Below are 21,108 nucleotides of genomic sequence, written 5' to 3'. Positions count from 1 at the left end.
ACCGCCCCGGGATTCCGCGTTTTCTTTTAATAAATAGCTATTAAAAGGCTTGGTACTTTTTCATCGATGATAGGCACGTACAATTTTAAATTTTTATCTGAAGAAATTGGTTTTTCCCCTGCGATCGTTTCACCGCATTAAAGTTTATTTTTCTTGAACATATATATCGATATGATTTGCATACTGGTTAAATGCATTCAATTATTTCGACTGCACATGTTCATTACACTATTCAAATCTATAGGCGTGAAATGTTTCGTGGAGAAATTCAATTCGGCGGACTAGCAATTTCGTAAAGCTTGTTGATAGGTTCTATTGATATTTCCGGATTGGAGATTAAACAGTTCTATGTCTGAAGCTTTCAATCGATTCGCTTTGACGAGCCCTGTACATACATATGTTTCGTTCTACTTCGGTCTATAGTTGAAGCTCGTCGTTGTAAATTAAATTGCTTACGCGACCGGGGAAGATTCGAAATTCTAACTCGGAATTTGGACGCAGGGGTCGGAGGTTCTTTTCGTTCGACTCTGTGCAGCTATTTGCACAGTTAGAAGCGATTATTTGCTTGCACGCGAAATAAGTACGCTTGTTTACCCTTTCTTCTCAGAGACACTTCCACCCGAGCATCCTTGGAAATATAAATCCCTGTCAATCCGATGTTCACTGATGAGGAAGTCCTTCGCTTCGGCGTCGGAAGTTTTCACGTGTTATCAAGCCGCGGACTTCCTCAAAGATTTTCTTGTCAGTTCACCTTCACCGCTCCGAAGTATACGGGAGAAAATTGTATTGAAAGAAAGTTAAGTCCGAGGCAGCAGCAGGTCTTACGCGACGCGGCAACCTAACAACAGTTTCAAAATTATTCAATATATTTTTTACGTAATCGACAGGCAGTGAAACGTTTAGTTTCTCAGCTGTTCAATCAATTAATTTGTAACGCAAGTGTAGAACGTACTTCTGTTATGTTTAGCTTTCCACAGCCTGGTTAAACTAATCAATCTCGTTGAATGCTTGTTGATTTCTCCTGTGTCGTTTTTATTGGTACTTCCTCGGGTTCATTGCAGTAACAGTTTCAATTACGATTACACGTGCAGTTCTCGATTAGAAAATATTAAACGTTTCTCCAGTTGACTGGGACTTCTAGATATTTGCATTCACTTATGAAGGTATTTACATTTCATTTATAAGCATTCTTGACGTCCCTTCGATGCATTCATTCCAAGGGAGCTAATATTTATGATGATTCTCCAGTCGTTGTCGTCGAAGCTTCACGGTGACTCACAATATTATCTCCTTTTAGCTTCCCCATTCATTTTTCTCTTTCGACAACTTCTTAGACGTTGCTCGTTCGAAAAGTATCTTCTTTTTCACAATTTTGCAATTGAATAAACTTGTAGAATTTCGCTATGGTGGGTAAAGTTTAAAACTTGATGGCAGGGCGCGTGCACCCTCTTCATTCCCGGTTTTTTCAGCCGCGCCTTTGCGATAATCTGCTAAACGTCGATTTTATTGCCCTTCCCGATATCCACGGGATTCGTATTTCAGTCGGGCTAATGGAGTCCTTGAAATCGTACGCCCTCGTTCCCTCGACGGCAGGTTGGTTTACGAGAATCCCGGGCTCGATGGTTTCCTGGTACGAAAAATTCGGAGGACTGTAGACACATCGTCGTGATTATGGGAGCGGCGATAAAATCACGATAAATATTTTATGATCTGGGGGAAACGAAAAGTTTAGCTTCGAGTTCGCGGTGCCTCATTGAAAATGAATTATTCGTGATATACTCAGTTTTCGAGAACAAGCAAACACGTACCGTGTACGCTCGCTCAGTTCTCCCACGCCAATGCGAGCGGGTGCGGAAGACGCTCGTTCGTTAATTAAAACAAAATAAATACCGTTGGACGTTTGTTTAAGATCGACGAAGTAATCAATCCGCTCCGGGTGGAATTTAAATGAATTCGTTTTAATCGGGTCCGGCCAGACTCATAAATTCGCTATAATCACGGATTTGTGCGAGAGTAATAAGATTGTTATCGCGAACAGCCAGTGTTATCAGCCCAGGTGCAAAGTATAAAATAGTGGCCGTGGATAGTGAGATAGAGCGACTATTCGATGGTACGTTATCTCTGTGTATGGTATTAACCTGATGAGAGAAAACGAATTTACACCTTTCCATGAAATTCCTGGTTTAAGTGGTTGTAATATAGGCGTGCCTCACGCGTCATCCTAATTACCTAGTTAATTGATTTTCTGGCCACCGCACTGATAACAAGGTAAATATACTTACCTGTATAATGGGCTATCTATAATACCATCTTGCGCTTTTTTATCTCGTCGATGCTAGCCAGACATTATGGGGCACCTTTAGGAAAGAAATTTTTAGTCATAAAAACGTGACATACTCTGTTTCATTGCATATGATATCTGAAAGTGTTTTTAGTTAGTTCCCATTGCTTTTAATTCAGTAGAAGACTAGTGTTTTGCTTGTCTCCAGTAGTATTGACCGTGATTAGTCAGACGCTCGTTTCTCTCCGTGTTTCGCTTGTTTAACGCTACGAAGCCGGGTGGAGTGATCCAAGGAGTGAACCAACAGTTTTTCTTCGCGAAAGTGAAATTCCTTAACCAAGACTGAGACATTCTAACGATTATCTGTGAATTTATCGGTCTTCTCGCTTTGGCAATTGAATTAAGTTCTTGAACTATAGAAGAGGTTCGAGATCGTTTCAACTCCGCCTATCTTGTTCAGAAATGGTACAATTTACCAGTGCGTGGTCATATTGGAATAATCGCGATATTCGCCGGTGCCTGCGCGGTCGATCGATACCTCGCGACGGTTGAAAATTCGAGCAACGAATCGCGGAAATTTTATTTCAAATCCCTCCGATTGGGAGGGACGGTTGATGAGAGCAGGCGGGGAATTTGATACGACTTTGGGTGTTTCGTTAAAGAAATGATGCAAACCGGCGACGACGGGAGTTGGTTAAAGGTCTCGGTGTTGCGATTAATTGGAGCCAGACACGAGCCGACCGTAAAACTCTTTTTCCGTGACGATTTCTACGGTGCAGAAAGTAATAACACGCGAATTGATCGAGGGCGAGGTTTTATTGTGTACCGGCCACAATTTATTTCCTTCCGCGATAATCAAGTCGCAGGATTGACTGTTCCGTAGAAGATCACAGCGAGAGTCGAAATTGGTTACGATCGTTAAAGAGAAGGAAATTAGAAATCGTTTTAAAATTGTTAAGTACGTCAGGTGTGACAATAAAAATTGTTATAGGAGACACTTTTTTATGTACAACTTACTCACACAATTTGTATTTCTTTGTAATCAAATCGAATGATTGACTATTTCCTAGGAAATAGGAGTCGAAACTGGTTGTGATTCGATTCTTAAAGACGAGCAAATTAGGATAATTGAAGATTGTTAAATGTATGAAATGGAATTACAAAAATTTTCATATACAGTAAGAAACTATTGATTGATGTTACTGTAAAATGTCAAAAAAGATTGATTACAGAAAATTTGCTAAATCTCACGAATGTAAAAAAGATTTGTATGAAACTTTTTTCAATGAAATTAGTAAATTGTGTGTACAATTATGAAACACAGAATTCATTTAATACATTATATGAATTATGTACTTTACACTTTATACTTTGGGTCAACAACTCTCGACCCGTTGATTTATGTCTAATGAGGACAAATCCCGAAATGAGTAATAAATATATTCCTCATTTTTTCACATACATACATACATTCATTACGAATTTCGCGTCTTGTCTTCATAGAGAAAACTAGCATAATTAAAGACGTCTCGAAACTCATTGTCCCAAGTTATACAACTTGTTAAATATTAATAATCCTCAGGTAAATTAGCAAGTATGAATCTCACTTTCGATTCTCATTTTACATATTCCATTATACATATTCCTGCGAGAATGAAGTTCGAAAATGTTCGTTAACAATGGGCTGTTTCCTTGACTTTTAATTAGTCGGAAGTGTGGTGTGATATCGTTATCCCGAAGGTGTCTACCTTCGGGCATTGTTTTTTCGGTGTCACGGTCCCGTCGCAGTGAATCTTTCAATAGCCACCTGTCAGCGGGAAATGAAACAGCCTGTCAAACAAAGAATATCATCCCCCTGTTTGGCAACGAGCCAGGAGCTCGACGAAAAGCCGGTCTCCTTGTCTTCCGCGCCGTTCGCTGTTGAGTCCGTGGAAATGAGTTGAACACGGGAAATAGGTATGCGTCTATCCATTTTCGCTGCTGATGTGTTGGAAAAACAGCAGATCCATCACAGTCGCTCCTTTGCATTCGAGATGTTCTCAGACAAATAGAAAAATGAAATTCAGCTCTTCAACATATCTGTCTTCCTTTATTTTTTATAATTTTAAGAAAGTTTCGTTCTATCCATCTATCTATCTATCGTATTATTTTAATTATCTGTGAGATATCCTCGGATCACGAGATCACACGTGATAGTTGCACCAGGGTTTACGAACGCTCCCATTGATTCGGTTTCCCTATTCTGCTCAATCCATTTTCATTGAAAGACCCTCGGTTCAATTCGATTTAGACCTTTGTACACAGTATGCATTTAGGAAACAGTGATCTCGTACGAATCCTATTCGGGAAAAGAAAAGCGGATTGTCGTCCGTTCCGGGAAATTTCTAAACGCGGCCCGACGTAACTCCAATCGGCATTAAAATTTAAAACCAGATTCCATTGATGCTATTTAGTGCTCGAAGAGATCGCCGCCGGGAAATCTCGGATTCCATTTGAAACCAGATCCTCTTTGGAACAGAACTGGACAAAGCAAGGATTTTTTTTCCTATACAAAAGTAAAACCTTCGTTCTTTATGAAAAATTCGATAATTGTTTTTGTAACAACGGCAAAGTGGATCATTGCGAAGTCGGTCTGCCTCGATAACGAGGAATTCTTAGAAAACTGGGTTAGTTTAGAGACTGTACAGTTCTACTTGGAAATAAAGTGGATACTAGTCGAACACGAAGATCGCATAGAATAGCTTATCTTTTGCATGCGAACTGCACCGACACCGATATCCCGGGTCTTAAAACGAATCTCTGGCGGTTAACGTACACAGGGATTACAACACGATGTCACCGTGTCTTTGCACGTGACAATGTTCCGCGGTATCTGTTACATACGTATACCAAATGAAAATTAAAAAGCGTCTAAAGGCTCCAATTTGACGTAATTACCTGATTCGCAGAGCGGACTTGATTGCCAATTAGTGTTCTTCTTCGAAAGAAGATCCATCGGTTCTCGGTTCATTATCGTCGCACGTTTTCATTAAGGTCTCGCTTGTTCTCTCACGAGCTGCGCTAAAAAGTTGGTGAACCTCGGCCAACGCAAGCAAGCGTCAAATGTTGTAATCGATAATTTTAATAAGCCTCTCGTCAGAAGATCGCCCGGGCACTTTTCCCGGCTCGGGGACATTCGCAAAGCGGCAAAGCGACGGTCTCGTCAAAGGGTGAGAGCCCCGACGAATTATGCAGTCGGGAAGCCGCGGCGGCAATTTTTCAGCCCCGGGTGTCCTGCGGGCGTAGCCTCGCAAAATTTGTTTTTCGATGCTCGATACACCCACGGCCTCGCCTCGCGAAAGCGAGCTCGAATCAGTCCGCGGATGCATATCCGGTTTGCGACATTGGCTTCGATCCAGCATACAGCAATAAAAACGAACGATCGTGCAACCCAGCCCGAGCACGTATGTCTCTCTATAAATGTTCATCCTCTGTGATAAGAGATAACCACGTTTCGTTACATAAAAGATGAAGCCTTCGGGCAACGAAATCCTTCGTTCTCTTGTTTCACGTTTTTCTTACAATGGCGATTTCGCTGACGGAATGAGCTTTTCACTCAAATGCCGCCGACTGTCTTCATGGATTAACTTGTATTACTGAATTTAGTAAAACGTCTGATCTAGTTCGATGATGAAGTCAAGAATTTTTTTTTTTCAAATATCGTTCACTCTTCTGCAATGATCACGGATATTGAAAAACGCGTAACAGGGTGTTCAATTGAAGTATCTGCGGAACATATTCGCAGTTCTATCTCTGCTTGCAACGCGTTTCATGTGCACTTTCGTTCCATAAAAGTTTACGGGCTACCTAAGAATAGATAAAGCGAGTTAACAGCGGGAAATGAAATCATCTTCGCGAGTGGAGAACACGGAGACTCGTATAAACTTAACGACTCTTGTTCAAATTAGACTCACAAAAGTATATTCATTTTTATCTCCAAGAATCTTGGAAGACAATTTTTATTTCGAAGAAACAGCCCCTCGTGCTCCAATCAACTTCCTTATTTATGCACGAATTTTCGCACGGAGTGAATCATTATTTAGAAGAAGAATATACTAGATAGAGTTACAGCTACAATTTTTAACTTTGATCTACGGCACTTGTTTCATAACCGTGCAGATCATTTTTCACGTCGCTGCGATGGTTTCGTGTGCAAGCTCGACTTTGATGCATGACACGTTAATAGAGGCGGAAGAGGGTTGACGCGAGTAAAAGTGAAATTTCTGAGATTGCCAGGTTTCTCTGAAGGCAGCGTTGAATTCGCTGAATGAAGCGTTGTTTGCCGGCATAACAGTTGCACCGGAAGAGAACTGGTCAGCGGAAAGTTCGCCTTCGTAGAGAAACATGAGCAAACTTTATGCGATGAACCCGGATGCCCATAACTTGTCCGTTGGTAGCTCCTTATCCTTACGGAGGAGATTAGAATTTTTCAAGTTGATTATCTTCCGTGATAAATGAATTTGACTTTTTAAACTTGTCTTTTAATAATTATTCTACAATTAATTAAATATTAATTCATGTAATTTTTTTAAGACTATCAATTTTAATACACCGGATGAATACTTTGCCCCGGATCATTGCTTTCGTGACTTTGATTAATAATTAATTAATGCTTTCAAACTTCCATGTCGCATTGATTATTATTCTCGTTAGCGAACTCGTTGAAAATGTTCTGGTCTATTTTCTCGCTGACGTCGGCCTGTTTCATAACCGTGCAGATCATTTTTCACGTCGCTGCGATGGTTTCGTGTGCAAGCTCGACTTTGATGCATGACACGTTAATAGAGGCGGAAGAGGGTTGACGCGAGTAAAAGTGAAATTTCTGAGATTGCCAGGTTTCTCTGAAGGCAGCGTTGAATTCGCTGAATGAAGCGTTGTTTGCCGGCATAACAGTTGCACCGGAAGAGAACTGGTCAGCGGAAAGTTCGCCTTCGTAGAGAAACATGAGCAAACTTTATGCGATGAACCCGGATGCCCATAACTTGTCCGTTGGTAGCTCCTTATCCTTACGGAGGAGATTAGAATTTTTCAAGTTGATTATCTTCCGTGATAAATGAATTTGACTTTTTAAACTTGTCTTTTAATAATTATTCTACAATTAATTAAATATTAATTCATGTAATTTTTTTAAGACTATCAATTTTAATACACCGGATGAATACTTTGCCCCGGATCATTGCTTTCGTGACTTTGATTAATAATTAATTAATGCTTTCAAACTTCCATGTCGCATTGATTATTATTCTCGTTAGCGAACTCGTTGAAAATGTTCTGGTCTATTTTCTCGCTGACGTCGGCCGAATTAAAATCTGCGAATTATATACGCCGGCGTAACGCGCGGATTATAACGTTAAAATTTTCTCCCCGGAAAATCTGTGTGAAATTAACAGAACGATGATTACATGGCAACCTTCCTAACTTGAATTAAGGCATCGAGTAACGGTAACGATTGACGCAGTGACATTCAGGTTTGGGTAGCATCCAGTTTTCTACCTTTGACCAACTATACCGTGTCCCTATTAAACTTTGTCCTTTGACCCTTTCCGACAAGTGCCAGTTGTGACGAGCGTTTGGGGACTCCGCCAATCATTGCTTTTATATATAGAACTTGGTATTTATTTTTTGTAATGTGCTAAAAAATTTCATACGTGCCTGATTGATACACTGGTAGGAGAAAGTGCATCATTATTGTGAGAATATTGAGACGGGCATCGGGAAAAATAATAATAAAAAGAATTAATTAGATTCGCAAGTTATGATCGTATTTGGTTTAAACAAATGGCTTTCGATTTTGAAGAATTATCCGTGAAGTGGATCGAACGTTTGCTATTTTACGCGGAATGTTATAACTACATATGTATTATACAGATATATGTTGCCTCCTACAGGAGGGTGCTCTGTCCTGGCAAGGATTCCGTTAATTTCCTCCTTGGTTCGATATGGTCGCCGGTGAGACTCGTCCTGAATAGTTTCCACGGTCCGAAGCGTTCGAGGACAGGGGGTGCAATTCCCTCTCACAGGACTTCCGATTACTATGCGAAATTCTCTGAATGATTTACCATCGATTAATCGTGCCGGTTGTGCAACAATTCGATTATTTAACTCATTCGAGTCTCGGACATCGTCCCATCGAGACGTTTCGATTGAAACGTGCGGTCGTAATTAAGGAAGTATTCGTTTGGCCACTGAGGAGAGATTACTAAAGAGTGGCAGCCTTATGGGACGAAAATGTCTACAATTTTTAACGCCTTTTAGAGTATATTGTCACCGAAATAAGAAATAGAAAGCAAAACACTTGTCGGTGCTGAACAGTTGCCAGATACAAGAAAGATCCTATGCAATTTTCTAATAACTTCACTCGTTATGGAATAATTGGCGATGAACGAAATAATTAATCGATTACTCCTAAAGTATTAGAGATAGAAGAAAATTGTATATAACCTTTTTTGCAAGCAATAGCAGTACCTACAATTTTGCAAAAAACAAATTTTAATTTTTCCAACATTTTCCTACTTGTCGCGAATTCTGTGTTAATTTATATTTTTTTAAGTTAACGTATGAATATAAAGCTTTTTGAATGATCGTCTGCAAGAAGTGAATAACTATCTCAATAATACTCGTGAAATTCAGGGTAGGAATTTGTCTTCACTCTCTGATTTCGGTAACATCGCACAACTGTCGGACGTGTTTGTAGCTAATTGTTTACTTTTAAAATGGCGCCACGCGGAAGCAGAAGGCACACGTTTAACTACTGGTGCACTCCTATGAATCCTCGTAAATCAACCTCTGTTTACACCAGTCGCTCACCCTTAATTCCCGTTGGCCACCTTGGAAACCAAGTCGAGGCAACGTCCCTGGTACGAGTGTTGACCAAAGTTCTCCCGAATCTGCACCCTTCATTCATGATTCCTTAGCGGAGGGAGAATTAAATTACTAGAAAGCAACACCCTTTTTATTCTACCCAAATGTTGTCGCGTCCTCGAACAGAATTTAAAGTTTCTCCTTCGGGATTCGCTCTAGGTTTATATAGTTTCGAAGATACTCACGTTATCACGTTGCTAAAAGCTGATTCTTGTTCTTTTATAAAATCATTTTTATAGTCGAACATTTACTTAATGACCTCTTTGGAATTTAATTCTTTGATTCCAATGTAATAAAAAATCGATCGTATTTCCTAGATATAAAACACGTTTCCTTTTTATATTTTATGCTCACTTGAAGTCGGTGGACAGGATTTCACGATTTTTATTGTCCATTAAGCGAAACAACAACCAGTGGTTTATTGTATGCGTTGAAATATTAATGTCTCGTCTCCGAAAGCTAGTCGGGCACCTGGAAATGTCGTACGAGCACGCAAGAAAGTATTAAATATGGAAAGGTTAGGCTGTGCATCGTTGGATCGATAGAAAATAGTATGTATCGTGGTCGGTCGAGCTGTCGTCGGGTAGAAAAGCGATTCAGGAAATGCACCCTTTATTCACGCCGTCATCTCGTGTCTTGGCACCTCGCGCGCGGTGTCACATCATCGTCCAGACGCTTTTTATTCTCACTTTTTTTTCGCCACTGTGGGATATGTACTGTCATGCCGTAGCGAAATTGTATGCGGCAAGGAAAATAAGCCGGAAGTCCCGGGTGTATTTTTAACGAGAGAACCGGGGAAAAATATTTTTGATCCCGGTACCCGATGAAAAGCTCAACTCCGAGTTTAGAAACGCGACTCGCGGCGGTGGCGTCTGCACCGTTCGTGTGTGTTCGTTGGTTTCCCTGGCGGAGTTTCACGCATATTTGTTTCGCTCGCGGGCGAAAACTCGTCGCGAGATTTTGAGAAACATTTATGTGTTATTTAATTAGTCTTTTATTATAATTACGTTTAATAAAACTCGAGCCAATATCGTACGTTTTTACTCTTGCAGATAAAATATATACTACAGACATATTTTCCGTCATATTTAATTAAATTCGTTGTTTTTTATTCCTGTAGGTTGTTTTCATACAAACTTGTTTTTCAAACGTAACAGAAGCAATAAATCTTTCGCGCGGCAATACGCGTTTCATCGACATTTTCTGGCTGCACATTTTACTATCTTTTTGATCTCTGGCATTCTTTCATCAAGCTTCGCGTATGTTTTCATTGCCTTGGTTTTTCGTTCGTTTTAATTCCGTGCATCACGAAATCATTGAAGCTGAGAGATTTACTAGATTAAGTTTCGGGATTTACGACCAGAGATTCCGCCAGGCTCCATCACGAATCCCTTAAGTATGTTAAAAAAGTGAAGAAAGGAAAAAAGGTAATACGTGAAGTTGTAGAAGTTTTGAAATTTTGTATAACTCTGTTTCATTTTTAATAATATAGTAAATGATATAAATATCTGATTTATTTTATTATGCATATATTCATCATTTTGTACATCTAGAATTGAACAGGGAATTTAAAGAATTATTGGTGAAGCTACAGAAATTGCAGTCCTGATTTCAGTTCGATCAATACCACCTATAATACTAAAGCCTAACAATTCTGGTATGATTACTAAGCGGCTTTCAAACATTTCAAACGGGTTTAGCACGTGCAATTATTTCCAATTATATTTACATTTGTTTCAACAATTGTTCGTTGTAAATAATTACTTCGTGTTAAATAATTACTTAGTATGTGTTTTGTTTCCTAAGTGTAATCCCAATTTTGATGATAGTTCAAAAGTACAAGAAGTAATAGTTAAATGCAATTCGTTGACCAAATAGTGTTTCGAAACATTCAGTGGATTGTTATCAACACTTCTTGAAATCAGATTAAGAATTTAGTACAACGGCTGTAGATTTTGAAGCAGAGAAAATAACAACAGTTTAAGCTGTTTATGTAAAAGGCACAAGAATACCAATTAAAGATATACTAGACTTTGTAAATAAAGTAATATTGAAAAAACAATAGATATTTTAGAAAATATTTATAATGTTAATGTTTTTGTTATATATATATAAAGTCAATAAATAAAATATATAATTGAATATAGACATTGTTTGCATCAACTGTATTTATACAACTGTAACTACTTTGACTTACATAAATTATTTCATTAATTCGAGCTTATGCCTGGTGTTGTATTATACATTCATAATGGCAGAGCTGTTAGAGCGTTAGATTTTATCATACGTGGTGTTGGTTCAATGGTGTAGGCGGAGTCTCATGAGTTGATCTCTCATTACTTATTCAGTTTTCGATTTCCATATACCTGTTCTTTTACGAATTGCGTTTACTATTTAATGAAGCACGAGCATCGTTCTTTATTCGCAGTGTTGCGACCGATTATTCCGTTGAACTGCGGGTGAAGTGCAGGTTATACACAGGTTTGTGTTTCCCCAGAAACGGAGCGCGGTATCAGGAAGCAGGTGCCTTTTTACTGTGCTTCCGTTACGGTTGGCTCGTCCTCGAACCGATCGTTGAAACTGCGTTCACCGTCGAGAGGCCTGTCCGCGCTGCGTTTCCATGACTTCGTAACGAACGTGTTGCGTCTAAAAGCACTCTCGTACAGCTTCAAAGTGGCCACGAAAATTTCTCCGTCAACAGTGCCCTCGCTCCCTTACCGTGGATCGAGGTCGAGCAATGAAAGCAAATCTTCTTTTCCCTCGACTCGCTTCCGATTTACCCTTTTACTTATTTATTACGTCCGAGGCAAGATAAACAATAAAAATCTCTTTTTTCTTTATAATAACATTTTTTACGGTCATTTATGGAATATTTAAGTATGCCGTTTTTCACTTTGTAAACGAATTTATTCTAAACTCTACTTGCAACCGTTGTTGAAAGATCGATGTTAATTCCATCCAGGTTAATTAAAGGGCAATTTTTGGCAGAGAATTTTGCGAAGTTTTCGGCTGATTTATTCAAAGATCTCGTGACCGTCGAGATTCAGGTGAAAGTTTCGGCTCAGCTCGAGAAGTTTGCACGTGGAATTATCGTTGCGGGCGATCGGCAGCTACATTAACTGAGGAAGGGGGGGGGAGGGGGAGGTGAACGAGGGTGTAAGTAAAAGTTCTGTTCGCTAATTAGCATGGCCGAGATAAACCGTGACCTTTTGCTATTATGTACCCGGAGAGTAGGTGCGGCGTCTATTGATCCTTCGATCGAGGGTAAACTTTACGACGTTCTTGTAACCATCGTATTCAACTGGGATCACTTTTCAATAATGGACGCATTCTGTTCCGCGCCGGTTCTCTTTTGGTCGGAAACAATCTGTATCGCTTGGGTACGATTTAATAGTTTCGGGAATCCTCGGAAGAGTAATTTTGTCTTAATTCTGTACAAGACGATGCTTCACAGTTCGACAGGCTGTCCATTAGCCGAATTTTTGTTTCGACCTTTATCGATCTAGAGGGAATTGTAACGCGTATCTATTTATTTCGAGATTACTTCGCCTGCCTTGGCGGGGACTGTCTGCTATTCCATAATGAATGGAAACTTCCTTTCTTGATATCGAACGCGAAACAACTGTACTCATCCACTTGTTCCCAGATCTCTTTGTACACTTGTCGTTCAACTTGATTTCTGAATGAATTATTTATTACTCGTCGAAGTTTCTCAGTGCCCTTTCACGCTAGCTGTGTCGCGAAAAATTTGCGTTCCGCTACTGATTCAATTAGGAAGGAAACGCGAGCGCGGCGGAAAGTCACTCTCGCGAAAAATGGAACCACGTCGAGACTCACTCGGTAGCTTAGCTTTGAAGACGCCGGAGGATTAATAAGGAGTTAAAAAGAAGAGTTTGAGAGTTTGTGGCATAACGAGAAGCAACCCTTGAGGGTGGAAATGGTGGGCGGAGATTTTCAAGGCTCGAAATTAAATAGAAAGTCAAACGATATTTGCACGCTGCCGTGGCGACATATTGACCGATACGGGACCGCAAATAACATTTTATACTAGGCTTGATGTTCATTTCCCAATGTTCATCAATTTTCCGTCTTGTTTCATTTAATGACTCCGTCCGCTGTTTAATCAATCTGTTCCAGTCATTAACGATGTGCACGTGTAGAATTTAATAGATAATAAGAATCAGAAATGAGTTTATGGTTGTGTACATGCGTATAGAATACATGAATCTGGGAATTTATATTGATTGTCAGTTTTGATTGTATACTCTGGTAGGAAATATGGTTCGTTAGGGAAGAACACGTGGTATTGCTATGATTATTTTATCATTACTTTTACTAATTAAAGGATCCATTAGTCCAGATGAATAATTATTTCTCCGAAAATCTGCTTTTGACTATTTCAACGAAGTCGTAATTATTGTAATGAGTCTGACTCGTGAACTAATTTGTAAGCTTGTTTTAAACAATGGATTATCCTCATTTGGAAATTCCTGGTATATACTTATGTACGGACATTCCTGGTAAAAACGTAGCAGAATTCAACCATTTTCTGATAAATTAATTTGTATTATGTTCAGTAATATAATGAATATATTTTACATGTACTTATCTCGTTGTTCTATAGTCCTAATCTTATTTATACTGAGTGGTTGAGCAAATAGTACCTCGATTTTTATCGTTATTATTATTCGTAGCAAAGAAGATGGTTGTCCTGGAAATTATGGAAAAATTGGAAAACTGTATTAAATAAAATATTTCCGAATCGTTCGATAGGACGAAATGGTCTATCATCTAATTTATGTAACACTTCTCGATATTTTCTTATTGGGCTACTTGAAATATAAAGACTAAAACGAGAGAGGGGATAAAATTCTGAAGACTCACACTGAATAAAGTTAATATTGTTAAGAACGAATTTCTAACGCTTTTAAGGATTAACTAACTATAACAAAGATTAGATTGGACGGGCAACGAGAAATGTGCATAAGGATTCAAAGGATTGAACTCGGTATATTAGTTTAAGCCAGACGCTTGGCGAAGTTAGAGAGTTACGCAAGACGTCTGCATAACCGGCAATGAAATCAAACCGTATTACTATATCCTGTGCTAAATGAATGAATTCATGATTCGATTCTGGCTGAAACGACAGATCCACCCCTTCTCGCAGTACCATAAAATGTAAGCCAGTATTTAGACAAGGCTGCGATCAAATATACAATCGTGGCACGATTATTTCCAGTCGAGAGCTATTTACCATTGAAAAACAAACAGTTTAAAACGCTTTAAATTCACAGCCGCAAATCAGTCCGATTTTTTTTACCTAATTTCAGTTTTGTCAATTCAAAACAAGCTCAGTCAATTATTTCCCAAATCTTGTTAGATTACAATTTTTTATTAGACAAACGTACAAAAATATAGTAAATGTCACAATTTCTACTCACTGCCTTTATTATAATTTTAGAAATTACGACATTTACTATAGTAATGGATACATTGCAATTATGTATCTATATTTTATTCGTGTTTAGTGCTATTGTAAAATAATTAGTTTGACTTTATTTTTGTATTTACGTGAAACGAATAAATCTGAGAACTTTTTAATTGAAATTAATTTAGTTTGATAAAATTCGTGCGGTATAAAGATAGGTTCACCGTTAATTTTAGAAGCACCGCGTGGCTGCAGAGTTATGTGAACGCGATGCTCGGTATTGGGTCGCATTAATCACTGTCTTTTATCGATCGGCGCTTCAATAAAATTCATCCTCAATAGCCTGATTAACTTTCCTCCCCCAGCCGTAGTCAAAGAGTCGCGCAAGGACAGTAATTATCGATCGTGTTTAATCCCGATCTCGAACCAATTTCACGCATGTTTATAATAATAATCGATGACAGTGGAATCGGGGATGGCGGAAACTTGGAAACGCGTTTCCTTTGGTCCCTTGCGCGTTCGCTCGTAGAAACTTGGTCCCATCGAAGTTTCCCGATAGCGATATCAGCTTTCAACGAGATCCTCGACATCGATTAATCGCCGTAAGCTTTGTCATTCTCTTTTCGCTATCGGGCACGGTTTATGCGTTGACGCGATTCCCGCGATACAGTTTGCGCTCGTGGGAACCTCGTTAAGCTCGAACTTACATTCGCCGAAGGTTAATTAACAAACAGAGTTTCCACGACTTGTCCCGTTGTTTCGAACATCCGTAATTCACTTAGACCGCGTCTGACTATTATTCTAATGAATATCTGGTTCTTAGAACCACACAATACCGACTACATTTTCTCAATTTATCGTCTGTTATTAACATCTCTGTTAATAATCTAATGATTGCTTGAATAAACTTTTTGATAACAGTTATTTTTAAATGGCATTGTAAGATTGGAGTCATAACCTTGGATCTTTTCCGAGGTTTTTTGCTAGACACCCACGCGAGAAAAGGGTTGTACGATTCTAAACTGAAAACTTGTAAGAACTTAGATTGTATTATCCTGAGAACCGGCTTTCTGTGTAACATTGATTGGAACAGAAACTTTTCATGTAATGAATGCAGCAGCGAAAAAACGTGGAACTTTTTTCATATTTCCGAAGTACGTATTCAAATTTGTAATCAGCACAAACGCTTTTTAAGAAGTTTCTTTCGTGAACGTTAATTAAGTTCGCATTATGTAAATTTTTACAATTACTTTTTACTGTAATTGTGGTTTCTAAAAATTTGAAATTGGTTTAAAAATTTTGCATGGGGGAAACATGATTTACATTCTTAAGAGGATGTAACAAACGAACAGATAAATCCTTTTCTCTTAATGACGTATAGAAGAAAATTTTATTTTGATGAGACTGGAAAATACTGAATGGAAAATCGAGCAATTCATCTTGGGGGGAGAGGTCAGCTTATTTGAATAAGCGATTTGCATCGTGTCAGTAGGAAATATTTTAGCATAAATCGTTTGACTCTGAATGATCAATGACGATTCAGGAGTTGATAATTTGTACACGGAAGCCAGGCATGCCATTAGAATTCTATCTCCTCAAAGCCTTCGCAATTTGTGAACACGTCGCACATTACGATACATGCAGTTTGGTACTTACCTTCTGCAGACTTGCTTCGCTCGAGTTTTGGGGGTAGAAGTAGTTGCTTGTTACCTGTGAAGGCTGTGCCACGTTGAACTTTACACTCGGCAAACATCTCCGAGTTCCGATTAATGAAAAGCGGCCCGAGAACGCCGGTAAGCAGCAAGACGCTGAAAAATTCATTAATCGGTTTTCCCAATACAATTATTCGCGTAACATTTATTCTTAGTACACGCCGACGCTTATTAACTTCATGAGAATTTAAAAAGAAGCTCACTGAACGCCAGGTATTCAGCAAGCGAAATTAAAACGGAATATTGTCCTTTTAAGAAAATGAAGCCACGCTGCCTGGGCGTGTTTACACAAAGAGGATTTTTCCGAGATAAAAGTCGCCCGGTCAGTTGCGTGTCTTATAAGTATATGCATAATACACCCAAAGGTGGGCAGGAATAGCCGGGTTGCTATTCTTACTCGAAACGAAATGAATTCTTCATTAGCCCCTGGACAATCGCCGGTTTACGCATTCTGCTTTTTTTACTCATTAATTAAATGGATCGGTTGCGAGGTATGGTAGAGGAAAGAAGGGAAGCAATTATCTTAAAAATTGTCAACTTGTTCCCATAAAAGTGTCGCGTGGAGAAATAAAATGAGTTCATGTGCGATCCGGCGGATGATCTATAGCAAGAATGGAAAATGTACACGAAAAAGGGCAAAGAATCTCGATGGCGTAGCAGATGGCTTCGCGTCGTTCGGATAGGATATATCCGGCTTGAAATCCCCGAGTAGATCCCCTACCTCTGTTTCACGGGATTCAAAGTAACGGGAACGGTTCCATTAGCTTGGAAATGTTGCAGCTTTGGATACGTTCAGCTTTACTTTTATCGTACCTGAAAATATGACAAACTTGCCATTTGGTAGACATACAAATGCGAACTAAATCATTTTAGAAGTATTCACATATGAATATTGCGTTTAGTCTATACAAATTTTTTTATAATGTCGTGTTATTCGTCGAATTACTATGCTGGGTTGAAGCTAATGGAATTAATTGAAAATCAATGAATCAAGCTTCAGCTCTCTCGCTTTCTCGCTATGTTGTTGAATAGGCAACGTTTACCACGGCGGTTAAGATTGAAGGGGATTTCCTTAATCGCATTTAACTCAGGCGTGACAATTTGGCGATTGGTAGTTCAACCCGAGAGCTAGGACAATCTCCCTGCTTTATGTTGATAGAATTAAACGGATACCGTCCAGTGAATTAATTCGAGAAAACAAACGGTTAGCTGAAGCTTGGCTACTAGGCATTCGTCCACGAGATCGATAACAGTCGGTCGATCGTCGATACCCCGATTGGTCTCTTAAATCCAGACGATACTACCGTACTCGCCGATGAAATGTTGAAACACAGTATGACCCGATATACGGTGATTGTTAATAGATCGAGCCTGGCGAAATGTTCGGACGAAAATTCGACGTTCTATTAGAGCGATTTTAGTTAATTAATCGAGTTAGCGGTCTCTATGATCGGGTGTCGTTGCGTGAAATGATATAGCACCCAAAGTAGTTTCCCACTCGACGGGAAAAGGAAAAATCGAAGCCGGAAAAGGACGCTTTCAAAATAGCTCGTTCTATTAGAGTACAGAGGATGATATAAATTCTCATCTATCTCTCATTTTCTTATGCAATTTATACGTTAACTGTAACATAAAAAAAAACATCTATCTAGGTTCTTGTGAAACTGTTGTTGAAAATATTTTTGTACAAGCCATTTGACAATAAATGAAATGAAAAGCTCACTTTAACAAAATAGAAATTGGAAATTTGACGATGTTCGTGTTCTCACGTTTCGGAGCGACGACTCTCGGTAATTGTTCGATCGTGTAACGTGTGCGGTTTTTATATATTTAAAGGAATCGTCGAAAATACATCGCGACGCGACGCGACGGCTAGCCGTAAATTACGCGAGTGGCTTCAATATTTAATTATCGCTTTTAATACCGTATTGGCAGTGTGACAAAATGTCGAGTACTTCTAATGGGAGCGAGTCTGCTATTTCAAAAGAGTGGATGCCGAGAACGTTTCGAGTTTTTGAGGAAAAGGTAGGAATAAGATTAAATTCAAAGAACACAGGGTATATAGGCTAGTTCACCTCGATTTTGGTTATTACTTTTTACCAATACTTTATGACCATCTTTTTTATTTCATTTGCCATTGCATATTCGACAAACAATGTGGTCGTTCTGGACATTATGGAAAAATTGGAAATAATGTATTAAATGAAATATTTTCAAATTGTTGGATAGGAGATGGTTTATCACCAAATTAAACACCTCTCGACTTCTTTTTATGGGATTATGTGAAATATAAAAATACACTGAGATATGACACATCGTATCATCATTGAATGTAATAACTAGGGATGGGATCAAGTTCTGTATACACCCACGAACCCAAGTCCTTGTCCAATTGTATAATAATAATGAATATCCAGGTGGTGATATCTGGTGAACCACCCTGTCTAATCCTCTTCATTTGTGTTGTTTTTACTGTGCATTGTCTTTGAATTTCTCTCGACGCCTGGTTTATACACGCTATCAGTGTTCACGGTTGATATTGGGATTAATTGACGTCTGTAAATGCAGGGGCAGGGTTGGGATTTAAAGTGGCGACGGAATCGGAGGCGGAGAAACGAGATTACTTTGACCCGTGACCGGCGATAATCCTTGTGTTGACGTGCTGACAATGTATTTCGTTACGCGATAAATCCTTGCTAATTAACGGACCGACCGATGAACGTACTGCACAGGTGTACGTGTAAGTACGTACATGGATGTATAATAATACGACGCAACTCAGTGCTGTTCTGTTTTCATGATTTCATTAAAATACGCATAATAAGCATCGAGGGTGTACAGCAAGGGATTGTAACAGCGCTTGACGTGAAATGAATAGAAATGAGTCCAGGTCGCGTTCGGTGCGAGGACTTGGCTGAATTAAGTAACGAATTAAAAACCGCTACAATAAGCATTCGCTCGCGTAATTATTTTTCCCCGTCCTTTTAAAACCTTCATGTTCTCCACCGCGAAACCTGTTTCCGTTCTATTGTGCGACGCCTATTAAAACAATTTCGCCAAGCCTTTCGTTTCACGAACAATAGATTTTAGTTTCACATTCGGTAAACGTATGATCGAACTGTGGTTCTAAATGCAGTGAAATAAATCGCTGGTTATTGTTTCATCGGATTGTTAGTTATTAGACTAGAATTTCTTAAATTCTCGAACCACGGAACTTAGCGTGTTCCAAAGTGATTTTGATAAAGCGGCACAAAATTTGATAAGATGGGATTAGAAGACGAAGTGAGTCACTATTCTAAAACGGGTGATCGGAGATTAAATATTGGAAAATATCAGATTTATCTCTTTACATTTTGATATGCATTTATAAATATTTTATTTAATCATTTCATGTGTTTTGATCGAACGTCTTATTGCTGCTTGTTATGTAAGAAGTCGTTTGCCTTCTATTTAGGTGTTGGGAGGACTCGGGCGCAGGATGTCGAGCGGCGACAAGGCTTCACCGGGCCTAACCATCGATCGCGCCGCGTTTCTGCTTCTGCGGGTGAAGAAGGCCTTTAGGAAGAAGAAGCAACAACGAAAGGAGAAGAGGTGAGTAATTCCTTACGATGTTTCACAAAAAGCTGTTACAAGGCTGAGCGTAACGAATGGACGATAGGGAACGGCGGGTTCCGTTAAAGGATAAAGAATCGCTCGGAAACTACAAAAAAAGACGTAATGCTCCACTCGGTCCATTTCACAAAATGATTTCTTCTCTCTACTGGTAACTGGTAACCCGCTTTCTGCGACGGTTTCAAGCGCTTTCAGACCTCCTCAAATCCTTTGCAATTTCGTTTTATTCTGATTCACATATCATTTTTTTTATTAAGAACAAATAACGTAATTGTTACATTTGTCTTTTGCTACGATTAACACTAAATCTAACGACAGTTTTTGTATACTAACATACTATATTTATAATATTTATATTTCTGTGCAATTTAATGTTAGCACTGCTATTTCAGTTTGATAGTAGCTTAAATAATAATTTTAAAAAATTTTAAGAATATGACAAAAATTTAGTTTTAATTTTATTTTTTATATAAGAATTTGCAAATGGTTATTTAACCGATAGATGGTTTAATGTTAGAGATACTCTACTTCATTAATTTCAATAGTTTACTTGTCAAAATACGAAGCTACATTTATTTAATGAACGTATACACGTTACGCTTTGATGAAATTATTAAACAGCAATTACTGCATACATTATCCAGTATCTGTTTTATCTATAATTATTTAATAAACTCACAGACGTTATGCTTTGATAAATTAGTGCATATAATATTCTGTGTCTCAATTAACATAATAAAAATGTTGACACTTAGTATACCTGTGCGCATTTATGATAATGATAAATAAACAAGAACAAAATGCTTTGTATCTCTTTGATAATTTTTCTTTGGAGACTAGTCAATGGTCGCAGCCAGAGTTTAGCCGGTCTCGGGAATTATTTATGAGACGCTTTTGTGTCAACTGCGCGGCAGTTCACAGTGGCCGAATTTAACATACTGCTTGGGATAATGAATCTCGACCTGTTTTTGTTTGTGTTCATTCCCCCTACAGCGACAAGACCCAAAATTAGTTATACATCCATGCCTTGTTTTCTCATTGTTAGATCCAGCATTAATATTAATTTAATTGTTAAGTAATTTCTGTTATATTATACAAATTGTTATTTTCTCTACCTTCAGCACTTGAAAATTAGTAGAATTACGTATGTTTCATGTAAAAAGCCCAGGGAGACT

General features: G+C 38.7%; 1 protein-coding gene across 12 annotated transcripts in view; it reads left to right on the top strand.

Moving 5' to 3' along the window:
- wake (ankyrin repeat and fibronectin type III domain containing protein wide awake) overlaps positions 1-21,108 on the top strand; it is a 115,542-nt gene that overhangs the window by 4,067 nt on the left and 90,367 nt on the right. For 3 of the 12 annotated variants that reach the window (XM_026817545.1, XM_018032616.2, XM_026817544.1), the window contains exons 2-3: positions 18,257-18,346; positions 19,776-19,912. In XM_026817545.1, the coding sequence (XP_026673346.1) occupies positions 18,266-18,346; positions 19,776-19,912 (218 nt within the window). In that variant the 5' untranslated portion in view covers positions 18,257-18,265. Of the gene's footprint in view, positions 1-1,909; positions 2,269-16,363; positions 16,403-18,256; positions 18,347-19,775; positions 19,913-21,108 lie in introns of those variants that run through there. The other 9 variants (XM_026817554.1, XM_026817555.1, XM_026817548.1 and 6 more) reach the window with 6 other exon arrangements.

The sequence above is a fragment of the Ceratina calcarata genome, unplaced genomic scaffold, assembly GCF_001652005.2.
Source record: "Ceratina calcarata isolate Rehan_Ccalc_2016 unplaced genomic scaffold, ASM165200v1 scaffold586.2, whole genome shotgun sequence".
In the NCBI taxonomy this organism is placed as follows: Eukaryota; Metazoa; Arthropoda; class Insecta; order Hymenoptera; family Apidae; genus Ceratina; species Ceratina calcarata.
This window is presented reverse-complemented; position numbering and strand designations above follow the sequence as displayed.